Source organism: Desmodus rotundus, chromosome 12 (assembly GCF_022682495.2).
Source record: "Desmodus rotundus isolate HL8 chromosome 12, HLdesRot8A.1, whole genome shotgun sequence".
Taxonomy (NCBI): Eukaryota; Metazoa; Chordata; class Mammalia; order Chiroptera; family Phyllostomidae; genus Desmodus; species Desmodus rotundus.
The window spans coordinates 7,042,852-7,070,038 of record NC_071398.1 but is presented as its reverse complement, the minus strand read 5'-3'; the positions used below and the strand labels follow the sequence as shown (position 1 = coordinate 7,070,038).

At 55.3% G+C, this 27,187-nt stretch overlaps 1 protein-coding gene across 1 annotated transcript; it reads right to left on the bottom strand.

Annotated features, from left to right (window-relative positions):
• Positions 1-1,105: 1,105 nt before the first annotated feature.
• On the bottom strand, positions 1,106-24,754 carry MMP2 (matrix metallopeptidase 2). Its single transcript, XM_024551431.3, has 13 exons — positions 24,276-24,754; positions 21,454-21,680; positions 20,381-20,529; positions 19,376-19,504; positions 18,985-19,158; positions 15,818-15,991; positions 14,849-15,022; positions 12,928-13,083; positions 11,771-11,912; positions 8,343-8,479; positions 7,565-7,724; positions 3,492-3,601; positions 1,106-2,004 (listed from the first exon to the last, which is right to left on the bottom strand). The coding sequence occupies exons 1-13, from the start codon at positions 24,429-24,431 to the stop codon at positions 1,901-1,903; spliced, it is 1,992 nt and encodes a 663-aa protein (XP_024407199.2). The 5' UTR covers positions 24,432-24,754; the 3' UTR covers positions 1,106-1,900.
• Between the last annotated feature and the right edge of the window lie 2,433 nt (positions 24,755-27,187).

Below are 27,187 nucleotides of genomic sequence, written 5' to 3'. Positions count from 1 at the left end.
TCTGATCCTAAATGGGTGGTCATGGGGAGAGAGGTAAGGGTTTGCCCAGAACCTGAGACCCGCTGGTCAAGCCCTGGGTGGCTGAGAGTCAGCAGGAGGTGGTGAATCACTTGTCCTCACTGATCCATGGCTCACAGCAGACTGTAGAGGTGATGAGAACCTGAATCTGGGCTTGGGCACAGCTGCTCCTGCAGACTTACCCACCAGAGGCCCCAGAATCTTTCGACACCTGCACAGAAGGCTGTCTCTCTGGGACCCTGAAAGATCTGAGCCACTGGGAAGGCCACAGCAGGAGAGATGACTCCACGCCCACCAATGTCACCTCCAGAGTCCTGTCCATTCCCCACCCCCTTCCCCACCATCCCCACCATGAGAGGTCTGAAGCAATAGACTATCAGAGCCAGAAGGGGCCTCTGAAACACTCTCAGGCCTTAAATTACTCTTTGGGATCAGCTCAAGAATTTCTACAGAGGAGATTAAGGCAGGCGCTCTGGGGAGAGGGAGGGGTAAGCAGCTTACCCGTTGTTAAGAAAAGCTGTGCTTGGAAAGCAAGCCTACATTCCCCCCCTAGCTGTGTTTTTACTTAGGGTGGCTTTTGGGGCAGGGGGAAGGTAATGCTGCTGCTGAAGATTCTGGGCTGAGAGCCAAAGCTCCTCCTCTAGCTCATCTTTGGCCTCCACGTGGGTTGTTACCTCGTAGCTATGGTACCCTGGGCAAACCGCTTTTCTCTGGGCCGGTTTCCTCAGCAATAAAAATCGGGCTGATTTTAACCAGCCCCTGTTTATGTTGTTGTGAAGGTTCAACGAGGCCTGGCCCTCTGCTCGTGGCGGGGGACGTTGTTCATCAGCGTTAGAATTGGGGTTATTGTTAATTAAGAAACTGAGACTCCAAGAGGAAGGGAACCTTGAATGAGACCCTGCAAGTACAGTCACAGAATCACGCACTGCTGCTTGAGGGCTCTGTCCACGGGACAGAGTGACTCCAGCTCACACCACACACGCCGAGGATCTCTCAAATGTCCCCCGTGCCCTTCGGGGAGCAGAGGTTTAGACGCTGTAAGTTTCCTGTTCTAGGCTCTGTAAAAACACAGGCTAACACTGCCACTCAATTGGTGTCTTTATTCATACCTGTTGATGTTTCCCATGGGGAATGGTTGAAGGGCAGGGAGGGGAGGGCTGAGCGAGAAGCCGTGGGCTGGTTTTCCTCCATCCAGTGGAGGAAGTGACGGGCTAGGCTTGAACTAAATGGAGTGAACAGGGAACCACAGCGAGGTGGGCTGAGACGCCTCGTGCAGTGACTTCAGATGGCCTGAGTCCTTCTGTCAGGAGATGCAATTTCAAAGTGAGGGGGGGAGGGAATAAAAAGACTGAAAGAAAAGAACAAAGTGCGAACAAAGCAAACCGCTGATGCAGGGAAGGTCCTAAGGCAGCCAGCAGTGTGAGAAGCTGGGGGTCCAGGGGGCCTCCTGGCCATGCCTCTCCCCCACTGCCCCAGGCCAGGCCAGGCTGTTGGGCCACCAGTGCCCTCTTGAGACAGTCTCTGTTGGCTCCGAGGGTGCTGTGAGAAGGTTGTGGAAGGAGAAGGGCCTGAAGTGTGGCAGCACCAGGGCAGCCCAGGGCGGGGCCGCATCGAGGATATCAAAGCATCTCTTTGGGGTAGCTCTGGAGGGCTGGCGGGATCCGGAGGAGCGAGGGGCAGCTGGGAGGAGTACAGTCAGCACCTTTCCTCGGGCACAGGGCACAGCCACTCTCTGGAATCTTAAGTCACCAGGTGGCAGGGAGAATGCAGATTAACCACAGAGCTGAAGGTTGCCAGGCCCTTCTGGGTCCTTCCCTGGCGATCAGGGCCCAACATGCAGACAGGGGTGGAGATGCAGGGCCTGCGGGGAGTGGCGGCCAGCTCAGCAACCCAGCCAGTCGGATTTGATGCTTCCGAACTTCACGTTCTTCAGACTCTGGTTCTCCAACTTCAAGTAATACATGCCCTTGAAGAAGTAGCTGTGACCTGGGATAGGAAAGGAGAGAGGCTGTGACCGCCCTTGGCCATTCTGGCACGTGGAAGGCTCCGGGCACTTTGGAAGCCTGTGGCCACAGGGTAGAAGTTTTTAAACCCGAGAGGACACTTCTGGGGCTGGAGAAAGGGACATGGCTGTGGAAGTAAGGTCTCTGAGCCCGTCTTCTTCATCTTGAAGATGGGGAGAAAGATACCAGCCTCGTAGGGCTTGCAGTGAGGATGAAGTTAGACAAAATGCGATTGTTAACATAAAGAACAGTACCCAGCTGAGCGCAGCCTGCAAACTGAGTGCTTTCCCTGTACCAGAGGTGACCAACCAGGAGGCTGCTCACCCTCTTGGCCCACAGATGGGGGTTTTGTGGCTCACACACGTTCTTTTCTGTTTTATTTTGAATTGTGAGTACATTGCCACTGTGTAAACATCTGGAAATTTCACAAGAAAATACAAATTTTTTTTTTCTTCCTTTAAAAAGAAAATATCCAGCAACACCAGACCCCGTTCATGCAGGGCTGCAATCCTCAGAGGCAGAAAAGCAACTGTTCCTGGTAAATAAGCCCTGTGCTCTCTGGTTTGCCACAGACCCCACCACTCCCCACTGTATGCCTTGCCAGCTTCGCTCATTTGTGCTACTGGCCCGGCCCCCCGGGGCTCTGGAACTTGGGACTCCTGACATACATAATCTTATTTACTTCCTTTAAAACCCTGGCACATAGTAGGTGCTCACTAGTTGTTTATTCCTGAAGATAATCCTTCACCTAGCACCTGCTGATACATTGCCCTTTGTTGGACATGTAAGACCACAAGCCACTCCCTGGAGGTCAGGGCAATGTATGTAGCCAGCATATGACAGGGGCTCAAAAATTTAAAAAAATCTTTGTGGAATTAAATTAAAATCGCCTCTAAAAAGCCAAACTGGACCTCTTCCAGGGCCTGGAGAGCTCGCAGAAGTCTCTTGAGGAATATGGTTTTCAAACTCCAAATTCTACCCTTTGATGATACTGGTTGTATAATTCAGCAAGGGGCTAGGGGCAAAGTGAGTTGAATGGGGATCTTTGCTGCATCAGCAAGAAGGCATGACAAAGTTTGTCCTATCTTAAATGGAGCCATCCTCCTGCTAAGGGGCGGCGGTGCCAAGGCATCCTGTGGAACCCAAAAGGGCCTGGATCAAGCCCCAGAATGAATCCAGGGCACAGAGCCCAGGTTCCTGCTCCCCACCCCGCAGGCCTCCCGCCCTCCCCTTCCCTGGCTCCAGGCCCTGCAGCTGCAGGGGCCTTTCTGGGTCTCACTGCCTGGAGCCTGCTGAGCGAGCAGAGGTCAGGGGTCTGGATGCCTTCCCGGCGCTGGGCTGAAGGGGCTGGTTTGTTTCCCCGGGCACCGCAAGCCTCCCTACACAATGAGGGAGTGTGTGCTTGTAGGACCCAGGTCCTGGGTGGGGGTGGGGAGTCCTAGAAAGTAGCCAGAGGCCTGGGCAGCTCACCATCACCCTGTAGGTCCACCACAGCATCCAGGTTATCGGGGATAGCGTTCCAGGCGTCCTCGATGAGCTTGGGGAAGCCGGGGTCCATTTTCTTCTTCACCTCATTGTATCTGCAAGGAAGCAGACGTGGTGAATCAGTGGGGCCTTCCTAAAGGAAGGCCACCCCTCCTGGGGAGCCCTGGATGGCAGGGCCCTGCTGAGGGCTCCTGGGTGGGCCTGGGAAACCAGACCTAGCCCTGCAGGGAAGCCGCCTGCTAGAAAGGAAGGACACGTTGTCAGGTCTGGGTCTAAATCCCAACTCCACCGCCCTCTAATTACGTGACCCGCACAGCCCATAAAGACAAGCTTGTGATTACCGTTAATGTTGAAGGGGCGTATTCGACACTTTCCATTTACTTTCTCGGCCACCCCACGTGACAATCCTATGGCACGATTATCTCTGGAATACCCGTGTCGTAGACCAGGGGCTTAACAAGGGCCTGCGGCTTCTCAGTGGTCGTCCAACCCCACCCTCTCTGGCTCCAGGGCTGCAAGTTTTACTCTCTGAGCCTCCCTTTTACCAGCTGGAAGATGGGGTTCTATTTAATTTAATGTATGAATTAACATGTGTACAAAGTAAAATGACACACACGCGAAGGGTCGGGTACTTGGCAGAGTGTTTGGGAACTACTGGTTCCAGTACACACTTCAGTCCCTGCTGCCATGTGCTGGGAACTCAGCCAGGAGTCCAGGGACGGGTCCCGCCCCATCATCCCTGCTCTGGGTGGCCTGGCCAAATGGCTGCTTCGCCATCTGTGGAGTGGAGATGACAGTGCATGTCCTGGTAGGTGACGGGACAGCAGGTTACAATGCAAGGCAGTACATGAGTCCAAGCCCTGTCAAGTCACAGGGTGGACCTCCTGTCACCTCAGCGTCCTGGCTGCGTAGTCACCCTGGGCCCTGCCTTTAACCCGGGTAAATCCCTTGAGTATTTGGTTGGTATATTCTCCTTCCTGGCTAATGATCCCTCTGTCTTTTTTACTTTTGGAGAACTTTTTTTAATGCCGGGGTCATTCCAACTCCTTCCTCTCTCCATTTATCCTCCACCTCTTCATCACACTAAATATTTAAGGAGCTCCCCCTATGTGCCTATCGATGGCGCAGCAAAGAAGACAGCGTCTTGACTGTGGGCGCTAATTTTCTAGGCAGATCTGTGTTTGAATGCCAGCCTGGTGACAGCCAAGCATTCCTCCACAGGGCCTCCTCGCTGACTCTTCTTCCCCAAGGCCAGCCAGGGCCCCTCCACCCCAGACACCAGCCACAGCTTCCCCTCGGAGCCCCCTTCGAGATGCCCCGCACCCTGAGAACTGCCAGCAAAGCCTCCTTTCATCCCAGCCCCATAGTAAGCCTTCTTGCAAAACCTACTATGCTCCCTCGTGCCCTGGGGTACCAAAACCAAGTGTCCCGGCTCAAAACCCCCCAGCACTCCCCCTGCATCACCTCCACTGACCCCTCGACCTGCAGTCTCTAAAGGGATGAGGGCTCGAAGCCAGGTGTCCTTCCCCTCGTCCTCATGTCTCTCTCTCTCTATCCACAGAAGTTAGGGTGGGCAGGAGTCAACCCCATTTTATAGATGAGGAAACTGAGGCTCAGCGAACTGCATGCACCAAACTGCTTCCACGTTCTTTTCCTCCGGGAAGAGCATGGCATCGTGGCACCAGAAGGGGCTCATATCACTTCCCTTTCCTCTCTGTCCCCAGAGTCTCCCCATAGTGTCCCGGCTCACAGGCACACTGCTTTGAAAGGTTTCTCTGCAAAACTCTGTACTTCCCCTCTGCAGCTGGCATTAGGAACACGGACATCTGTGTCCCAGCCTCTCCGCAGCACACCCTTCTGGCACAGCAGCCTCAGTCCCCACACCTAGGAGATGGGGCCAATACTAGTATCTACCTCGCGTGAGGAGTACGGGGCAAATGCGCAGCCTCAGGCCTGGCACAGACTGCAGGGCCCATCCCGAGAACCATTATTGTTTTATTCAAATGTGGTTACGCCTCTTCTGTAAGCTTCCACAAAGCGGGGCGGGGGAACTATTTCACGACCACCGTCTTTCAGCATCTAGCTCAGTGCTTGGCACTGAGATACTGATGGATATTTGAGGGCTTAGTGGAAGCTTCCAAAGCAGGGCCTGAGCACTCCCTGGCATGAAGAAGGGAATGCCCCGGCCGGAGGCAGCTACTTGTCCTCTGTCCCTCTAGGTCTCTCTCCCCTTCTCCAGCCAGGGGGTCTTGGGACCCCAGCAGATGCTGCACCAGGGCCAGCATCTCATGCTCATTCACCGCCTCTGCTGGGAGACAGATCTGTCTCTTCTGGAAACCCTGCCCAGAGCCTCTGCTAAGCCCTACAGCTCTGCCTCTCACAAGGACCTTGACTTTGGAAGGTGGGCTTGCTGCCGACAAGGACTGGGAGGCAGATAACTCTGCTGGAGACCCAGCAAGGCACAGTCACCGCCTGAGCTGTAGGTGTGCGTAGGTGTGCACACTCGTGTTCCCACATGGACACGTCGGGTCTTCTGTGTTTGCATACAGAAAGCGTGCTGAAGGGTGATTAGAAAAGTCCTTCTAACACCGTGGCTCGAAGACCCCGGGGCTCTACGATTCAAAGGTTCGCATCTGTGCATCTGCTCCTCGCACTGCCTACATCCTGAGGTCGGGGGATTCAGAGTACTGCCTACCACGCCAAGACACCATTCGAAGTAGGTGTGTGTGCCTGGGAATGTTCTGGAGCCCGTGGGCAGAAAGCCCACTCTGTGGTTTCATGGCTGACTGTGTTCTTTCTTGAGGCTTGAGATATCAATCAGCTTAAGTTGCTAAGTATCTCAGCAGCCTGTCTGGAATTCCACCCGGACACAGGGGCAGCCTGGGACAGAAGCAGCTTCTGAATGCCAGGCAGCTAGGGGTGAGGCTGGTGGGAGGAGAAAGTGGGAGGAGCGAGGGCCCTTTGTTGGGGGCAGGAGTGTTTCAGGGATGACGGACCAAGGGCCCAGGTGCAGTGGCAGCCACATGAGGGATGCAAGTGGTGGAAACCACCCAACCACCTGCACCAACCACCTCTCCCCACTGACCAGAGGGCCCTTAGGGTGCCGTGGAGGGGCACGGGGTAAGAGGACAGGAGAGGCAGTTATGGTCCTGGCTCTGTGGCCAACAATACACATTGGACCACAGTCTCCTTCTCTGGGGAACAGGACAACTGTTAATCAAACAGAGGCTGCTTCTCACTGACCATTCCTAGATATTGGCCCTTGACCCTTAGCCCTGACCATGGCCTCTCAGAAGTAAATCCTTCCCTTGCGATAACCTGGAACTGAGCACTGCCTTCTTCCCAGAGGGCCCTGCCAGCCTGCGCCCCCAGCCCCGGGGCCTGTTGCAGACACGGCAGAGAGTGTCTCCTGCCTCCTATGAGGCCCGATTCGAATGCAGACTCCTGCGGGAAGCTGGTGCACTCCCCTCTGACTTCATCCTATTTTGCCTCTTCCATCCCTGCCTCTACCACCCATTTCTTGGGACCCCAGAGTAGAAGAGTGAAGAATAAAGAGCACGTCCTCTGGGAGCCAGCATTCCGGGGTCCAAATCCCAAACTGCCACTGCCTGGCCGTGTGACTTCAAGCTACAGACTTCGAACCTCTCTGAACCCAGATGTCCTCGTCTATAAAACGGGAATAACACCGATCACACCGATCTTATGAAGCCCCTGGAATCGTGCCTGGGACATAATGTCAGCAGGAGTAGCTATTACCTTCGTTTTAATTACCCCCTTCTTCAGTGAGTCACCCCAAATTGTGAAACTCAAGACCCGACAGACATGGGCCCAATCAAGACTTCTGAGAAGGGGAAGGAGGTTCTAACCAGAACTGTTACCAATAACATGCATAAGGATGGGTCATCTTTGCTGACTTGTCAAACGGGCTGCGGTCCTGGCCCGTTAAGAGACCAGGGAGAGGGCATCCCTGGCCCACCAACTTCTGAACTTGACCCAGGAGGCGTGAAGCCACAGTGTCTTCTCCACGTTCACGCAGCCGGCTCCACTGCCCTCCTTACCTCCAGAATTTGTTCCCAGCAAAGATGTACGTCTTCTTGTTCTTGCTCCAGTTAAAGGCAGCATCCACTCGTTCGACATCGGGGGGCAGTCCCAGGCTGGTCAGCGGCTTCGGGTAGCCTGGCTCCAGGGTGCTGGCCGAGTAAACCCAGTATTCATTCCCTGGGGTGAAGTGAAGGGTGGGTCAGGGACTGGCGCTGAGATGCCCTGCCAGCCCGTCCCTCCCGTCATCTGCCTGCCAGCGACCCCCTGGTCTGCGAGCTCTGTGGGGGCAGATGCTCAAACCCATGCTGGACAAGCAGGGGCCCCCCAGCGTTAGCCATGTGACCCTGTCTTCATGATTTTCACCACTTCAAGAGGCTCCTTGTACACTTATTTGCTCGATATTTTGCTTTCAAGAAATTCACTTTGAAATCTTTAGGAATACGTGAATTTAAAAACTTAAAAATAAAAGCAAGTTTTTTGGTTTTTTTTTTTTATTCTAACTAAAGTGGTTGCCTGCCAAAGGCTCTAGCTGGTGTTAGAGACACCAGCCCTAAGCTGCAATTTTCCTTCTAGAGAAGGAATCAAAAGGATTGAAAAAGAATTAAGAGGTAATGAATGTTCCCACTGTGGGTCAATGGTTTTTGATGCTGGTGTCTGAGCCAACCGCCCAGATGAACCCCACCACTTTCGGAAATGACGGCTGAAAGAACGGGTCCCTAAAGTAGCGGGAGCACCCACAGGTGCCTGGGGAAGCGTGGGGCAGAGGGCCTGGCAGGACCCGTTCCTCCCACAGACCTGCAAAGAACACAGCCTTCTCCTCCTGCGGGGCCTCGTACACAGCGTCGATCTTTTCCGGAAGCTCAGGCCAGAATGTGGCCACCAGCAGGGGCCCCATGGGCTTGCTGCCTGGCGTCACCGTCCGCCAAATGAACCTGAGAGGGAAGAAGGGGACACAGGGAAACCACACACCTTCACTCACTGGGCAGCTGGGACCATGCGTGCCTCCCCAAGCCCATTCAGAAACATCCTTGGGAGGGAAGCAAGATGAAAGGAAGGTGGGAAAAGGGCTGGGGGGTGGGCAGAGCCCCCTCTGCCAGATGCCAGGGCTGAGAAGCAACCTCTTTGCTCTCCCTTCTTGCTCCCTCCTCCAGGAAGCCTTCCCTAACTACCTCTGTCCACACTGTATTCCCCCTCTTCTGAGCCTCTTAAAAATCAACACTGAGTACCTGAAATAGTAGTTTGATTTTTTTTTTTTTTTAATGTCTTAGCTCTCCTACTAGATTAGAAGCCAACTGCTTATTCTTGGGGCAGGGGCTGATGGCACTCGAAAGCATTTCCGGAGTTGAAATGGAATGAATCTGCGCGCTTCGGCAAGAGCGTGAGCTATGGTTACTGAGGGTGACTGAGCGGCAGCGCTCCAGGTGCCTTGTAAAATGGACTCCTCGCAAGGCTACAGCACGCACCCTTGGCTGTCCACCCAGCCTCTGCTATCCATTCATCTCCCTATCACCCTTCCACATGCGACTCCCACGTACATTGTCCGCCCTGCCCTGCAGGTGGACCCGACCCCTGTTCTGATGAGTTTAAGCTGATGGTTCTCAAAGTGTGGTCCCCAGGGCACACCATCCGGGAACTTACTAGACATGCGAATTACTAGGCCCCACCCAAGACCACTGGGTCAGATTTGCTGGGCTGGGGCCCAGCACTCTTTTCACAAGTCTTCCCATTGATTCTAACATAAGGAAAGTGTGAGAACTACTGATGCTTAGCCTGCTCTGGCAACTGTCTGTGATTCAACAGTTATATGACTTGTGTTCGCATAATGAGATCGAACAGCTAGACTTACATTGTGTACATGGGAATCTCTCTCTCTCTCTCTCTCTCTCTGTGTCTTTCTCTTTTTCTCTCTTGCTGGATGTGGAAGCCTGTAGCCCCAACTGCCACTGGCAGCCACCTTGTAACCATGAGGAACCCAGCCTTACCCTGGACTTCATAACAATTTCTCACCATTATTTAAGCTGCTCCAGGAAGGTATCACAATCCTTATTTGGAAGAGGAAGCTCAGAAAGGTTACCAGGATTCAAATTCCGATCTGACTCCAAAGTCTGAGCTGAATCATCCTGCAGAATTGCCTTTCTTGTCCCTGCCCTGCCAAGGCCTAGCACCAATGTTGGCACGTGATCGGTGCTTAACTATTTAGCACTTAATTCACTGGGCCCATTAAACATTCACCCACACCCTTTTGAAAGTGTAGCATGTCAGGCTGGGGATGGCTCCACCTCGGGCCTGGGCTCTGACCCTGCCGTGGGGCCACGCAGCTCACATCAGCACATGTGACCAGGAGTTCCCTTACAGGAAGTCTCAAGGCTAGGACACTGCTGGGGAGCTGGGCTCCCCAGATTCACCTCCTCCCCATCCCGTAACGGGGGTCGAGGGACAGCAGGGACACCTGCTGCTACCCACTGGCCTGGGCATTCGAGGCCTGATGGTGCCTGACTTCTCGCTGCACTTGTGGCTCGTCTCTCTCTGCCTCTTGTCATCCCACTGCTGGCACCTGCTCCTCCCAGGACCGGGCCCAGCGCCTGGAGCAGAGGGGGCTCCCAGCCTCAGCAGGCTCTGTAGCAGCCAGGAACCTTCGCCACTGTCCTTGAAGCTCCCCTCATCTCAAACACCCTCCCAGCCCGTCACCCCATCACCGCCTGTCCAAATCTCTCCCTGCTGAAAGGCCCCCTCATGTGCTGCCTCATTGCTAAAGCCTCCTGGACTCGAGTGGGTCCACAGAGCATTTTGCAAGTGGCTCTCCGGCCTCCTGTTTTTTGTTCTGCTACGTATTGCTGTCACTTTTCTCTGCCTCCGTGTCCCAGGCCTGGATGCTGATGGCCAGACTTTAACGTGCAGAATCATCAGGGGGATTTGCTGAAATCAGATTCCCGGGGTGGCCCCCCCTGGCAGAGATTATGGTCGGAGGGCCTGGGGGGGGTGGGGAGCAGAAAACACACTTCTAACACTCACACCCTAGGGGGCCCAGGGCAGAAGGCCCTGGATCTCTGAGAAAACTGATCTAGGCGTGAAGCGGACCCTCTGCTCCCAGCAAACCATCCCCCATCCCCAGCTCCTAAAGCCTAGCCAAGTATTTGGTACCATTCATACCAAGTAATTGTCTTTTGATAATAATAGCTAGTATATGATTGAACACACTGTCAGGCCTTGTTCTAAGCGTTAAGCTCATCTAATCCTTCCAAGAGCCCTATGGGACAGGTAGGAAAATTAGTCCCACTTTATAGATGGGGAAGCTGAGGTACAAAGAAGGTATACAATTAATTTGCCTATGATAAAGCAACCAGTAAGTAGCAGGTCCGGGATCCTAACCCCGGCAATCTGGCTCCACAGCCCACTCTGCCAACTACCATGCGCCACATACGGGTGAATGGACAGATGGATGGACGGAGGAGGAGGATGCACGGATAATAGGTAATGGATTGTAGACGGACAGATGATGGATGGATGAATGGATGGATGGCCACATACACATTTGCACAGATGGATAAGGGGTGGGTCCTTCAATGCAGCCCTAATACTGCCTGTCATTATCCAGGAGGGTCAGGGCAGTTGGATGTGTCTCAGGTTCTGGTCAGTTGAGTGGGGGCTCTACAGCACAGGACCTCCTTTCTCTACCCTGTGGTGACTCGCTCCCTGTGCACAGAACAGTTTGGCCACCTGAGGTCAAGGCCATTCCGAGAGAAGGCCTGGGGTAGCCTGGATTACTGTTTCCAATTCTCCCCTCCATCCCTCTTTTAGAAACACAGATCCGTGTCTGCGGCCACATGATGTCGAGGCGCCACCCCCGGGAGCAGGTGTTGGGCGTGGCCATGTGATTTGCTTCGTGGATGGGATATTCTCAGACATGACCAGGGGGGAGGCTTTCCCTGTGCTCATGCTGTCTGACTGGGCCTCAGTGCTTCTGCCTCCTGCCACGAGCAGCCACTAATCCCAGGAGACAGCAGAGCACAGCTCCCCACACGGCGGCAGACCCACAGGCTAGCAGAAAGCAAAGGAGAGGCCTGCAGCAGTAAAGCTGCTGAGACCTGGAGGTGGTGGGACAAGCACAAGAACCGTCTATACAGGCCAGTCTCCAAAGCATCCAGTGGGGTCCCTGCGCAGTGGGGGTACAGGAATAACGGGGCTGGGGCCCAGGGCCGAGAACGAGCAGCACCCCCACTCACCGGTCCTTGAAGAAGAAGATCTCCCCACGGATCTGAGAGATGCCATCGAAGATTATATCTTGTACGCAGATCTCGGGGGTGACGGGTCCCAGCGTGGGGGTGGGGCCGGTGCCGGTGTCGATGTCACCATCAGGGGACGGCCCTGAGGGGGGACACCTGACCTCAGACTCTCCCCAGCCCCTGGGGTGCCCCCCACCAGGCTGAGGCCCCAGGGCTGCCCACCCATGCTGCTGAGGATCAGAAGACAGAGTATCCCGGCCTTAGTGTCAGCCCAGGTAGGAGAGGGTCACGAGGCCTGGACGTGGCGGGAAGGGAACAGAGAGAAACTGGAAACCCATGCACGGCCCTTCACACTGTGTGATGCTCGTCACTGACGTCACATGCATCAGTCCCCACACCGTCCCTGGGAGGCAGGCACCACCATCACTCCCATTTCACAGACGAGGAAACTGAGTCCAGGGAGGTAAAGACCAGCTCCGGCTCTTGCAGCTGGCGAGGGGCAGAGGAAGCACAGAACCGGGCGCCTCTCCCCCCACCATGGGTTCCTTCTAAGTCTGCTGTTTCCCCAGCCTCTTGGCTCAAGCCCTACTTTTCCTGAACAATAGACTGACTTTTTAAACTCCAGCCTCACTGCAGTCACGAATAAGAAAGAAATAATTGGTCTCAGGTCCTAGTTGTATTGTTCCTATTGTTGTATTGTTTCACATTAAAATGTAAGAATCACTATCAAAACTAAAAGCCTGCATCCCTATATCATTAAGGTCATGGTGCATGCTGGGAAATTCTACCCAGTATATAGTGAATTCACCTAGATTCTAAACCTCCCTTGGCTGCTGCCCCCTGGTGACCTTGGTCCAGGAAGGGTAACCTTCCTCGGGTCTCAGTGTACTTGCCCAAAGACGGAGAGCCCCTTTTGGCCCCACGTGTGCTGGAGAGCCAGGAGGCGTGGGAACACTGAGGTTATTTTAGAAAGGGAAGGGACTGTCCCAGGGTCCCCTGGGGGCGTTATGGCTCCTCCAGACCAGGTCAGCCTCATGCCTCCTGCTTGTTTCCTGTGACCTTAGATAGCTGGGGCCTTGCTGATCCACCCCCGGACCTCTGTCCGCAGTCGAGCGGCCCGGTAGAGCCCCACCCCAGAGCCCCATGCTGAGGCTCACCATAGAGTTCTTGGATGCCCTTGATGTCGTCCTGCGACAGGCGGAAGTTCTTGGTGTAGGTGTAAATTGGCGCCATCAGGGCCCCGGGGTCCTGCGAGTGCTCCAGACCCATCGCGTGGCCAAACTCGTGGGCTGCCACCAGGAACAGGCTGTACCCTGAGGGCCGCGGGGAGAGAGAAGGGCGAGAGACGAGAGAGGAGTCAGGCCCTGGTCTCAGTGATGGAGACATTCAAGGACATCCCTCGGTGGGACTCTAGAGGGCCCTGGAAGTGGCCCGGATTGATTTTTCCTGCTCCTGAGAATTCTAGGGTTAACAGACTATGCCTATGCCTTTCACACAGGGTCAGACCAAGCCCCCTTGTCCCTTTCCAGGGCAGGCCGCACCTGTGCTGTAAAGAAATCAAGGTACCCGTAAGCCCTCTATCCGAAGTCCCGTTGGTTCAACAGCGTGCTTCCTGGCTCTTTGTGTTTCTCCAGGAAGACGAGGGGCAAAACCTGCTCTGAAGAGTCTCCGAACAGGTCAGAGAGTGGGGACAGGCTGGCCTGAGGGGCCACCACTCCTGCCCCAGGGGCAGTGGTAGAAGCCGTTCCCACTTCCGGTGGCTACCAGGCTTGGCCACAGAAACCCTGCGTCACCCCGGTTGCGGGTTGAAGCATGTCCCTCCAAAATATGTTCAAGTCCTAACCCTGAGTCCTTGTGAAGCTGACCTGATTTTGAAGCAAGGACTGCAGATAAATTAAAATGTAAAGTCATACAGGAGGAGAGTAGCCCCTGAATCCAGTGGGACCGGTGTCCTTATAAGGAGAGATGCAAGGATGGAACCGAGGGGAAAGGCGCCGCAACAATGGAGGGATGCATCCGAGGGCAACCCCCATTCACTACTCGGCCCACCTGACACCCAGATTTTAGACTTCAAGTCTCCAGGAGTGGAAGAGAGGCCATTTCTGTGGTTTGAACCCAGCCACTTTGGGGTACTGTGTTAGGAAACTAGTGCACAGCCCGGGTACACCACGCCAGTCTGGAGCCCCAGACCATTCTGGCAGATGGCGAATCCCGCCTTTCGGCAGAAGCTGGAGCAGAGCCGGTGACGTCAGGGTATGTCCTGGCATGGCACTTGGGATGAGTAAGAAAAGTCCCCTTCGGCCAGCCTCCGTCAGTCAGCTTCTCCAAGTCCCATCTTATCGTGAGTCAAACAGTAGGAAAGCCACGTGAAGAGTGGTGGACCCATTTCTGGCTGGCCCTGGACCAGCCCTCCTACCTGGCCATCAGTGAGTTCAACGACCCCGAGCCCTACAGACTCCAGTAGGCACAAGCACCCTGCTCATTGCACTGACCACACGCACGGTACACTGGCGGCCTGTCTCCTGGTCACTCTCTCGCCCAGCCCGGACTGTGCTCCCGAGGCTGTGTCCTGACCACACCCCCACTCACACATCAGCAAATGATGGTGCCTTGTGGACGGTGGGGGGGGGCTCTGGGGCTCTCAGGGCTGCTTGGAGGGTGGGGTGGGAGCCAGGGTGAGTGCCTCCTGTTCTCCCCTCTTCATTTTCCCCTCTTCTTCTGCCCACGCAGCTCCTCAGAGGCAGCTGTCCCAACCCAGCGTTGTGACATTTCGAGGAGTCTCAGTGGACACAGGTACCGAGGTAGATGGAGTCTTAAACTGGAAGCCAGGCCTCTGCCTGAATGGGTGGCTAAGCGGGGACACTGTGTGCACTGAGAATGGGCAATGCTTCCATCGTGGGCGGGCCCAGAGTCGGGAGTGTCCCCCCACTGGACAGGCAGGGTACGGCCCAGTAGGGTCTCTGCCAGGGTAAGGGGAGGGCATGGCCATGCCTGAAGTGGGTGGGGGCTCAGGACAGTTTCCAGCCCAGACTGGTGGGGGGGTGTCCAGTGTCTCGGCCTGACAGCCGGGGCTCGTACCTTGGTCGGGGCAGAAGCCCCACTCACGGTCCTCGTCGAAGTTGGACGTGGTGGAACACCACAGCTTCCCGTCGCCGCGGCCTGCAGTGGTGCACTGCTCATATTTCTTGCCCAGGAACTTGAAGGGGAAGACGCAGGGGGCACCTTTCGAGTTCCCGCCAACAGTGGACATGGCTGTGGAGTCAGGGACACGGGTCAGGGGCCAAGAGGTGTCTAAGCCCGCCACCAGGGTCAATGGCATGGTGCGCACATTAACACACCACACTTACTGAGTACCGGCTGCTTCCAGTGCTTCATACACATCTCACCTGCTGCCCCCGACCCCCCCAAAAATACCCCTGTGCAGGTAGAACCCTGTGTTACCCCATTTCACAGATGGGGAAACCGCAGCTCAGAGAGATTAATTAAGTAACTTGCCCGAGCAGACACTGCTAAGAAGGGTCTGCATCTAACCCCAGAGCTTTAATAGGGTTGCCCAGAGAGGCCAGAGGCACCGGGGGCTGGGCAGCGGTGACGGAGCCCACACGTTTCCCTGGGCCGTCGGCGCCCCCACAGAGGGTCCTATGGAAGCCCTGTCTGTTTTCCTGCAGAAAGCAGGTGCTCGGGAAACACCGGCTGGAGGAAGGGAGGGAGGGAGGCAGGAAAGGAGGAGGAAGAAGGTCAGATGAGAGTCCTTACTGACAAAGAAAGGCAAGGAAGACTTCACGGTCACACAGAGGGAAAAAGAGACAATTGTCAGGGAGGCCGAGAGTATGTGGGTCGTCCGGATTGGGTTCTGGGCGGGCCTGGTACCAGCCCTCACCAACTTGGGGCTGAACTTGGGGGCTGTTGGTCCCCAGCATCTGTTCTGATCTTGGCGCCCCGGCCCTCCAGCTACTAAGTGTCCTGACCAGTGCCCAGTCCTGAGAAAGGGAAGCTGGGGGCTCCCGGGGGCTCTCTGCGGCAGGCAGGGAGAGACGGGACACCCACCGGTCTCGGGGCAGAAGCCGTACTGCTTGTCGCGGTCATAGTCCTCCGTGGTGCCGCACCAGCGGTAGTCATCGCTGCGGCCCTCGGTGGTGCAGCTGTTGTACGACTTGCCCTGGAAGCGGAACGGGAACTTGCAGGGCTGTCCGTTGGCATTGCCGCCGAGGGTGAACAGGGCTGGGGCGGGGAGAGAGGAGAGGGTACGCACGTGAGACCACCCTCTGCGCACCCGCGAGGCTGTCACGCTGTTAGAATACTAAAACCGCCTTGACCGGTGGGTTGGGTGTTGTCCCGCAAAGTGAAAGGTCGCTGGTTCGATCCCAAGTCAGGGCACAGGCCTGGGTTTTGGGTTTGGTCCCCAGTCGGGGCGTGGATGAGAGGCAACCGATTGATGTTTCTCCCTCTCTTTCTCCCTCTCTTCCCCTCTCTCTAAAAATAAATAAATAAAATATTTAAAAAAAATTATTAACTATCATTGCCCTGGCTGGTGTGGCTTAGTGGACTGAGTGCCGGCCTGTGAACCCAAAGGTTACTGGTTCGATTCCCAGTCAGGGCACATGCCTGGGTTGTGGGTCAGGTCCCCAGTAGGGGGTGTGCAAGAGGCAACTGACCGAGGTCTCTCTCATACACCAATGTTTCTCTCCCTCTCTTATCCTCTCTCTAAAAGTAAATAAATAAAACCTTTGGAAAAAAAGTATTAACTATCATTGATACTACTTGGTAAAGTGTTGCTTCTCCTCATTCCTGGGAAGCACCCCTGGCTTCCTGGCCCACCCCGTCCTTCCCCTGGGACCTGATGGGACCCCACCCACAATGAAATGCTGAACGCACAGCAGACAGCAGGGAGCCCCCGAGAACCCTGCCTCAGCCCCAAGGTCACTGTCCACTCTGCCGGGTCAATGCCCACACCGTGCGGATTGCTAAACGCATCATCCACAGCCAGCAGGGTCTCGAGAGTCTCTCCATGTGACAGATAGGGAAACTGAGGCACTGAGGAACCTGGCTCCAGAACTGCTCACGGTCACATAAGTGGAAGAACTGGGCAAGGCGTATAACTGAAAACTACAAAACACACTAATCTCAATGTCTCTCTTGCTCACTCACTTTGTTTCTCTCTCTCTCTCTCTCTCTCTCTCTCACACACACACACACACACACACACACACACACACACACACACACACAGAGCTTCAGCTCCTTTCAACCCCAGGCACTTTTCTGGATGGCTCTGCTGTGGTCCCTGTAGAAGGCAGAGGAGGAGGGGGTGAAGGAGAGGGAGGGGTGCCTTTGGGAACCTTTCTTTAACACCTCAGCGGGCCTCCCCAAGACAGGGGCCATGACTGGATAATTTGGGGAGACAGTGGGATCCAGAGTCCATGCTTATCTGTCTGGGGTTCTTCCCTAGCTCCCCGTGCCCTCCTCCACCCCACAGCTACAAAATGGTGCGTCTCTCGAATTGCCAACAAGCAAAACCACACGCGTGTAACAAGGACCATCTGTGCATGTCGGCGCCAGAGGTGACCTCACCAGCCCCCATTAACTCCACCACAACCAGAATGGAGCCCAGGCCCTGGCCCCCCCATTGCAGGACTCAGGCCCCTTATCCTCACTGGCCCCTTCTTCCCAATCAAGAGACCTTCTCCTGCCCCACTAGAAACAGTGGGACTAAGGGAAGAGGCAACACCATGGCCAGATGCCTTGGTGGCCTCTGAGTGCGGAAAGGAAAAGAGTTAACCTCCACGCCTCTGGCCTCCCTTGACCTGCATTCTTACCACCCAGGAAGCCCTTATCTCCTTTCAGACCCAGCCCCCGAAAAGAGTGAAGAGAAACAGACACTTGACTCAGCAGTCAGGAGGGGCTGAGTAACCAGAACATCTGCCCCAAGCCCCAGACACGTGTGCCGTGCGCACTTGCATCTGGCTACCGACCGAGGACATGGCGGACGTCCAGTGCAGGAAAAACCCTCCCCCAGACTCAGGCAGCACAGCTGTTTCCACTTCTAGCATCAAAGCATTTTGTGCTCGTCACGAGGGCTGACACACCGGAGGGGTCGCACCCCCGACTCCCTGTTGGGAAACGCAGGATACGTAAAGTATTTCTATTTAAAATTTCTGATTTATTGATAATTTGAATTCTAACTTAATATAAAGTATCACATGAGCTCTGGTACTAAAAGCATAACCAGAATCTTTTGGTCAAGATGGCTGGTGGTCGGTGATCAACTGCAGTGAAGTCAGAGAATCACAAACATTCAGACTTAACCAAAAGGACAGAGGCACACAGAGACCAAGGACTCTATGGGGTGGGGGAGAAAGAAGTACCAGTATTTAGAAAAACACTAGGGTTTAGTCCCATTTTTCTGGCTTTCAATCTCCAGAATCACCAGATACGATGACTTCACTGAGTATGAAGTTATACATCCTATCTGTTCTGATTTCTGATTATGAAGTGTGTCGATGATATTTTAAAAAAAAACGGAGTGTGTACGTCAATACCCTTACCCCTTAAAACAAATTTTCCCTCTATATGGCTTCAGAACATCTGAAAATTTTGTTTTGAGCATTGACAATCACACACACACAAATGCCAAGTCAACACACAGAGACCCAGACAAAAGCAAGAGTAGACTACAGACCAAGAGAGGCGGGTGGAACGGTTCCCAACGGTTGCCCCCACACACATACACACACATACACACACCCTAGCAAAGCTGGCACCAGAACCAAGAGTAACGGCTGAAACTCCGGGGGCGGTGTTCCCAAGCCAGGTTGAATACCAGCCTGGGTGTCTGAGTCTCGTCCCCCAGCCCCACTGCTAGACTTCTGATCCTCTCTCCTCATGCCCGTGAGCCCCCAGTCCTGGCCAGAGAGTACAGAATGGTTCTGGAGAGTTCCACTGGGCATACTCATAGTTCTAAGTTCATTCTAAGGGATGGTAAAAAAAAAATTAGCACCTCAAACTTGTGATTTCACACATATGATTGCTAATGGCAAGACTTAAAACAGAATTGATTTCATGGAAGCATTAAGTGAATAATTATACGGGAGAGAGGGATAATGGAGTCTGAAGGAAGCTGGGGGGAAGCTGGTTGACAGGCAGTGCCAGGCCCAGGGAGTGCAGGTGACAGGGGCAGCAGGGAGCCTGAGAAGCCTGGGGCCGGACGGACTCACCTTCGTGGGGGCAGAAGCCGTATTTGCCGTCCTTGTTGAAGTCGTAGGTTGTGGAGCACCACAGGAAGCCGTCGCTGCGGCCCGTGTCGGTGCAGCTGGTGTACTCCTTGCCGTCGAACATGAAGGGGAACTTACAGAACTCCCCGTCGGCATTCCCGAACTTCACACGGACCACTGAGGGGTGACACAGGGTGGGGTGAACCTCTCCAGGCCCTTCTTTAGAGACCAGAAGTCTGCAGGACTCCCCGCCCCACCCAGCTCTCTCTCTCCCATCAGAGCAGAGCCAGGTGCCCAGGGCAGCCAGGGAAGGCTCAGTCCTTATTGCTAGGTTACAGGGAGACTGGCAGAGGACTGCAGAGGCTGTGTGGGCAGTAGAAGGTCACTTTCTTACCTTGTCCTTCTCCCAGGGTCCACAGCTCATCATCGTCAAAGTGGGAGTCTCCTCCAACGCCAGGCCCTGGGGCGAAGGCGTGAGCCAGGAGTCCGTCTTTGCCATCGAAGGGGTACCCATCACCATGCTCTGAAACACACTGGGTCTCAGCTTCTGGCTGCTCCAGCTGGGCCCTGTCACCCAGCCACACCCCCACCCATAGTTGGGGCCCTTTAGCCCACCTGGCATCTGTCCCCTTCCTGTTGGGGTTACCCAAGACAGGGACATAGCAAGTCAGCAGAGAGTCACTGACCTGCCAGTTTGCATCCTAAGGTCTACACTGTCGCCTCAAGTCTCTCACCGATACTCACAACATGATCCCCCATGCCCACTTGGCCACCCAGTTCCACGCCGCCCACCCAGACAGCTCTATTCTTTCTGGTGCTGTGGCACTCACCCACACCACTGCCCTGCTCACAATGTCCATACTGCCTACTTGTGTGTCTCCGCTACGGCTGGTGTTCACACCACCCACCCACGTGGCGTCAGTGACCCCGGGTTCCTTTCCACTTACTCTCGTGTCTATTCTGCTCCATTCTTTCTGGCCCACTCCCATAGCTGGAGTTCCTCAGTGCCTGCCAGTGTTATCCCACAGAGCTCTCTATGCTGTTTCACTCAGTGACAGCTAGTCCTGCACGGCTACTGAGCACTTGAAATGTGGCCAGTGTGACCGTGACCCTGAATTTTGATTTTATTTAATTGTAACTGATTTAAATGTGAGCAGCCCTGTGTTTCTAGGAGCTACCATGTTGGACGGCGCAGGAAGACTGCCTGCTCTCAGATGTATGTGGCATCGGCCCTCCCATCCACGTGGCTCTCCGGCGTCTGGTCCCATCTACACCACTTGGGTGTCCACAGCTTCTACTCTCCTGTCTCAGCTGCCCTCAGAACCCCCCGTGCCTCTCGAGTGGGCAGATGGCGCCCCCATGCCTGCACTGAACGCCTGCCAGCCCCGGTTCTGCCTACCCCAGCGGCCGAAGTTGATCATGATGTCGGCCTCTCCGTCGTGGATGCGGGAAAACTGTAGGGGGGTCACGTTGCTCCAGACTTGGAAGGCACGGAAGAAGGCATCGTCCACCGTCTCGGAGTCGAGATCGGGCGTGTAGCCAATGATCCTGGAGGTGGGAGAAGTGCACGTGAGTGTGTACATGCGTGCAAAGGAATGAGTACACATATGCATGCGAGTGTGTATGCATGTGGGCAAGTGTGTGCATGAAATTGTGCGAGTGCACAAATGTGTGCAAGGGTGGTGCATGCACACAGGCATGCAAGTGTGTGAGTGTGCACAGGCATGTGGGGGGCATGAGTGTGCATGTACATGCATGTGGGTGTGTGTGCAGGTGTGAGTGTGTGTGTGTGTGTGTGTGTGTGTGTTGAGCTCACTGGGAGAACAACCCGCCCCGTAAGCCTCGAGGTCCGTGCAGCCCAAAGCCAGCCAGCCTTGTCTCAGGGCTCTCATCTCTCCTTTCCAGCTAGGGGGGTCCCACAGGGGCACAGGGGACACTGGGCTGCCCAAGTGTCCCCAAGATCTTATCCTGGGAAGCCAGCACAAGCCGTACAAAGCAGAGGTCTCAGCCCAGTCAACAGCCAATTGCAACAACTCTATATCTATAAAGCCAATTAGCAGCCAATCGTCAAGTTCCCTCCACCTTCCCCGATGACCCCACCCAGTAATAATAGTGACCAGCATTTATCACACTGCTCCTCTGTGCTGGACACTGGGAAAGCCCTTTACATATCTGATCTAGCTTAGTTCCCAACCAACCTACGCGGAAGGTTTTGTTTCAGTCCCACTTTGTGGATTGGAAAGCCAAGGCTCTGGGAACTGAGAAATAAGTAGCCTGATGCCTCACAGCCAGAAGCGTGAAGTTCAAGTCCAGGTCTGTCTGACGCCAGTTCCTAAGAACTTTGTACACAAACTCCTTAAGACCGTCAAGCCCTCAGAAATCACCTCCCGGGCCCCCGGAGTGGGGAGCAGCCCGGGGAGATCCTGCGCCCCATGGCCCGGAGGCCCCGCCGCCCCGGCCCTGCCTCGGCACCTGTACGTGATCTGGTTCTTGTCCCACTTGGGCTTGCGGGGGAAGAAGTTGTAGTTGGCCACGTCGGGGTTGCCGCAGCGCGGCTTCCGCATGGTCATGATGGTGCGCTTGTCGAGGACCCCCGTCTGGGGGAGCCCGAAGAACTTCTGCATCTTCTTCAGCGTGTCCTTCAGCACGAACAGGTTGCACTTATCCTTGGGGCAGCCATAGTAGGTGTTCAGGTATTTCTGGAAGAAGGGAGCACCAGAGGGGAGCAGCCACATTAGGGTGGCGTAGTCCCGATCGGGCGGGCTGCAGGAACCAGCCCCAGCCCAGCCCCACAGCCCAGACAGGACACAGCGCAGGGGCCCACGGGCACTGGGGAGTCTCGGGCTCCCAAACCAACCTTGACACCCACCAGCTGAGTGACATGATAACTGGAGAGAGCATGGCTACCGTGCGCTGAGTGCTTACTACATCCCCGGGACCGAAGTCAGCGTGCAACACGAATGCTCACCCTAACTCTATAATGTAGTTATTGTTACTATCCCCGTCACACAGAGGAAGGAGCTAAAGCACAGAGAGGTGAAGAAACGTGCCTAAGATCACACAGCTCACAGAAGGCAGAGCTGAATTTGGACCCAAGCAATCTTGCTCCAGGGCCAGGCTTGGAACTGTGGTTCACTGCCTGTCTTTCCTCCATCGCCCTTCCATCCACCTAACTGCTGATCACACAGGGTTATTCGTCTCACGTTTCCTACATGGAGATTCGGAGGCTGTGGGCTTGAGCTCCCGCAGCAGACAGACCTGGGCTCAGACCCTGGATCGGTCGTTTCCAAAAAGAAAATGGCCCTGGACTTCATGGGCTGAGTGGTGTTTCCACCCCAGCTGGGGCCAAAACCAAACAGGCCTCTGCAGAGGGGCAGGGACTGGCCAGCTCACTTGTTTGTCCAACAGATAGTTTGAGACCTCCCACATCCCATGCCCTGGGCTGATGCTGAAATGACCCGGTGAACAGGACAGAGGTACCTAGGCTCTAGGGTTCAAACCCCAGCACGGGAAGGCTGATAGGCCAGAAACACGTGCAAAGAGAAATGTGTTGGGTGCTGTGTTGGCAGGGTGAAAGGGGGCAGGAGCCTGATTATGGGGCCCCACCGTGTTTGGAGGGGTCGGCAGGAAAGGACAGACACAGGGGATGAGGATGAGGATGACTAACACTACTGAGTGCTTACCACGAGCCACTTCAAAATGTCTTAGACAGGGACCATCATCATCCTCGGTTTCCAGAAGAAGCGCTGAACCCGAGAGGCTAAGTGACTCGGCCAGCTGGGTATTGCACTGAGATTTGAAGCCAGGCAGGCAAAGCGCTGCGCCTGCTTCTCAAGCCTCCCCTGCATCCCTTTGGGCTACCCAACTCCCCTATGCTGTGCAGAAGGTGCCAGGTCCAGGTAGCCCTGCCCAGGCTCCAGGCTCCAAGGCTCCACCCTCACCCCCAACCAACAGCCACATCAGGAGGCCAGCCAGCTTCAGACCCTTGAGAAGCAATAGTAGCCCTCCGCCAAAAAATGTGAGGTCTCCCAACCCATTCATCCAGAGGGGACAGAGGCTTAGATGCTGGAATGGGAGTTGGGGGGGCTCACACCCTAACAAGGGATTGCCAGGGTGACCAGGAGGCATGGGAGTTCTGTCTTGGTGTCTTGGGCAAGTAGGAAACTAGGCTGAAGGAGAGTAAGATTTCAGGGGCAGGGGGCAAATCCATAAGGCAGAAGATTTCATGTGGGCCAGAAGGACCATCTTGAGGGGTCCCCCAGCTCAAGGCTCTGACAGGGTAAGGTAAGGGGTAATGCCCTTCCGCTGCCCCCAGCCTGCCTGCCTGTACAGAGGTGCACCCCAGGAGCCCCTCCAGCCAGGCAGCGTGCTCGCAGAACCACGTCGGAGCCGCAGCTGGAGGCCTGCCAGGAGGGAGGGCTGCTGGCCACTATCCCACCCGCCCCCGCCCCACGCGCCGGGCCTCCTACGCCTGCCAGTTCCTCCGCCCCACTGGCCACCTCTCTCCTGTCCTCCCATCCCTTTGCAGAAGTTCTAGGAAACGTTCCGGAATCCGACCTTTCTGGCCACCTTACCCACTGGACCAGACGAAAAAGATGCGCTCTCCGCTCCACTCTTTCCCCAAATATTTGCCCAGAGTTCCCCTCAAATGGTTTGTTCAAGGACCCTCTCCAGATGTGTGCCAAAGGTTCCCGGATGTTTGCCAAGTCCCACTTGGCCCAGAGCGCCCAAACTAACATGTGCAAGAGTTTACTCAAATTGTGTGCCACGGGCACCCCTTCCCAAAGTGCTGCGGAGGTTTAAAAAGATCCCCACCGCTTACAAAAGGGACCCCCTGAGGCCTTTTGCCAAGGGCCTACCAAGACGTTTGCCAAGGGCCTTGTTAGCCACCCCCCAGGACGTGTTCAGAAGTTGTTTACGAAGCCGCCCCCTTGCCAGATCTTTCAGATTCTAGACAGTGACCCTGTTATTTACGAGAGGCCCTTTCCAGCTGTTTGCCGAAGCACCCCCTTCCCCTCCCCCAGTCGCTTCTCGAACCCCTGCTGTGTCGGTAAAGTTTCCAAGTTGTTTATCAAAAGCCTTCTCCAATCGCAACGCATCCCCCACGGTTTCCAAAACAGATCCCATCTCCAGCTGGCCAAAGACTCCCCGCTACGCTGGTTACTGAAGCCCCTCCCCCGCGTTGTGTGCCCCCTCCTTCCCCGGGTCGAGGGGAGGTGTGGCGAGGAGACCACCAACCTCTGCCTACGGAGTTTGTTTAAATTTGGGTCCTTGAAGCCCGCGGAGCAACTCACCAAAGCCACCTCTTTGTCTGATTTGGGGGCGACATCACCAGGGAACTTGATGATGGGCGATGGCGGGGCAGTGGCGCGGCCCAACAGGCAGCCCAGGACGCAGAGCACCCGCAGGGGGCCGGCGAGCGCGCCCCAGGCCACTAGCGCCTCGGTCATTGCGCTCCCGGGCCTGGCGCGTCGCCCCGGGGGTCGCTGGCTCGAAGCTCGGGCTGCGTCGCCGCCTGGCTGGCGCTCGCTCCGCCGCGCAGCCGTGCGCTCCGCTCCGAGGGACCGCTCGACTCGGTGGCCTTGGTTTTGCCGGGCTCAGCGGCTCGTGTCCCGAACCTCGCGCCCCCGCCCGCACTGCACAGCCTGTGCTCGCTGGTCCAGGAGTCCCTTTGTATCTTTAAAGCCCCAGATGCCCAGCCTCCCGGCAGCGCCGGAGGAAGTCTGGATGCAGCGGAAACAGGGGAGGGCAGCCGCCAGATGTGGCCGGCTGGGCTGGGAGGGCGCTGGCAGTGCAGGAGTGGGGGGATGGCAGGGGGGCGGTGCACTCAGGCCCGCCTCTCTCCGCCCCTCTCAGCCCCCTCCTCTTTTCCTTTCTCCGCCTCTTTACTCCGCCGTGGGCTGCTCGAGGCCTCTCCGTGCAACAGTGCGCGACCTCTCTACCCTTACCCCCAATCCGAGCACAAAGCCTAAGGACCCCCGAGGGGAAACATCTGGCGCGACCACTGGAGACTCATGATGTCTTGAGGTTGGAGAGCAGCAGTGCTTGGAGCGACGCCCAGGGGCAGGGCTGCCTGCACTCCCAGAGACCTGGGCCAGAGATGTGGAGGAAGGGTCAGAAACTGTTAGAGCAAGAGATCGTCGATGTTGTAGGTGGACACAGAGAGAGGAGACAGAGGGTCGGAATGGAAAGAGAGAGAGGGAAACATAAAGTGGAAGGTCCGTCTTTCCTTCCTTCCTTCCTTCCTTCCTTCCTTCCTTCCTTCCTTCCTTCCTTTCTTCCTCCCTTCCTTCCTTCCCTTCCTCCTTTCCTTCCTTTCTTCCTCCCTTCTTCCCTTCCTTCCTTTTCTCTTTCCCTCTTTCCTTTTTTTACCCTTTCGCAAATATTTAAGCAATTTCTGGGCCTCAGGCATCATGCTGGGTGCCAGATGCACACTTGGAAACACAGAATTCCTGGTCAGTGCCCTGAGAAATGTCCCCTTGCTCTCAAGGGCAGAGAATTGATTAAGTGCTATGCTGTGATGGGGAACTCCCGTGGGTTGTGGGAACCCCTGGCCTCCGTCTCTAAACTAGTACAGATGGGCAGGGAAGGCTTCCTGGAGGAAGTGACTTCTGAGCCAAGACCTGAGGAACTATAAGACGAAAGAGTATTGAGTGGAGGTGGGTGGGTTGGGAGGGATGTTTCAGGCGGGGTCCTAGGGCAACAAATACAAAGGTCCAGAGACGAGAGACAGTGATATGTGTGGAGGAGGAAGTTCCCTCCACCTGAGGAAAGGGGAGCAGGGGGACAAGCTAGGCTTGGGCATCAGCAGGGACCAGTGTGAGGAGCCAAGTTTCGGGCTGAGGGTCAGCCACGATCTGCCTTTTAGGGCCTGGAGAGTCTGGCGAGGAGTCTGGTCTTTATCTGCAGAAGGGGAAAAGCCTCTCGGCTTGGATCTCGGCGCGTTTAAGAAGAGTACCGGCTTGTCTGGCAGGCACAGGCTGCTGGACGGCCAGGGCCAGGATTTGGGTTGCAAGGAGCCCCTTGGGAGGGACTTTGCCCTGCAGTAAGGAGCTGGGCCCATCAGCCTGACCCTGGGTGAAGCACCTCTTTTGGGGAGGGTGCGTCTGAGGTCAGCAGGGAAAGGGGGTTGCCTTCTGGCCGGGCCCCAGTTGGCCTCTGTCCATCGCCTGTGGAGAGTCAGAGAGCCAAGCTGGAGAGGCCAGAGCTGGGAGTGAAAACGGAAAAAGTTGTCTCACTAAAGCAAGGCTTGCAAACTCGTGGCCTGTGGGCTGAATCCGCCCTGAAGAGCATTTTGAAACTTGGGAAACTTCATGTCAAAATCTGACTTTCTCGGGGTTTTTTTTTTTTTTTTAGAAATTCCCAAAGCTGTGGCAATCCTGGGTACTAATTTCCACAAAGCCAACAATTTGGTGAAGCTAAATAGCAGCGGCTCCCTTTAGATGAGGCAAGTACTTTGGTTTGCCACAGTCCCCACTGTTCTCTATTGCCTTGCCTGTGACTCACTCAGCTCGGTTGTGCTCATTTACATCACTTGCCTCTGTGGATGAAAAAGGGGCCACACACTAAACCTGACAAGTTCAGGGGAGGCCTATATGGTGGCCTTACAAACTCAGAGACCAAAAGTAAACACACAGGATGGTCTGAACATAAACCTTTCTAACTAAAAATGGTTCATGCTGGGTAGTCCCATCCTAGGCCTGTATGTTCCTTGACAAAGGTCAGTCTTTACCATAAGTGAGCCTGTCTGTTGCCTATTTGCATCTAAGATCACAGGCCTGGGAAATCTCCTTTTTCCGACCCCTGACGGCACCCACACATCACCGCAGCTGGAAACCACAGAATCCCTCATTGTTATCCTTTTCCCTGAATACCATCTCCTGTGCTGCGAATGTTAATTATTAACCGCCCTGTCCCCGCCAATGTCAGAGGTATTTTCTCTCCATTTTACTCTTTATTCAACCCCAGAGGTTTCCTCTTTTGCTTTCTCCCACCTCCCTAACCTACTACCAGTGGGGCTCAGGTACCTCCTACCATCTGCTCTTTGATTCTAGGGTATAAAATAAGCTGGGAAACTGCCATGCTCTGGGGCATTTTCTCCATCCTTTGAGATTTGCTTCCAGGGAATTGTCGTCAATTTGGCTCAAATACACTCCTAAGAGATTTTTTCCCCTTAGGCTGGATCGTCTTATCTCAATGTTTATTT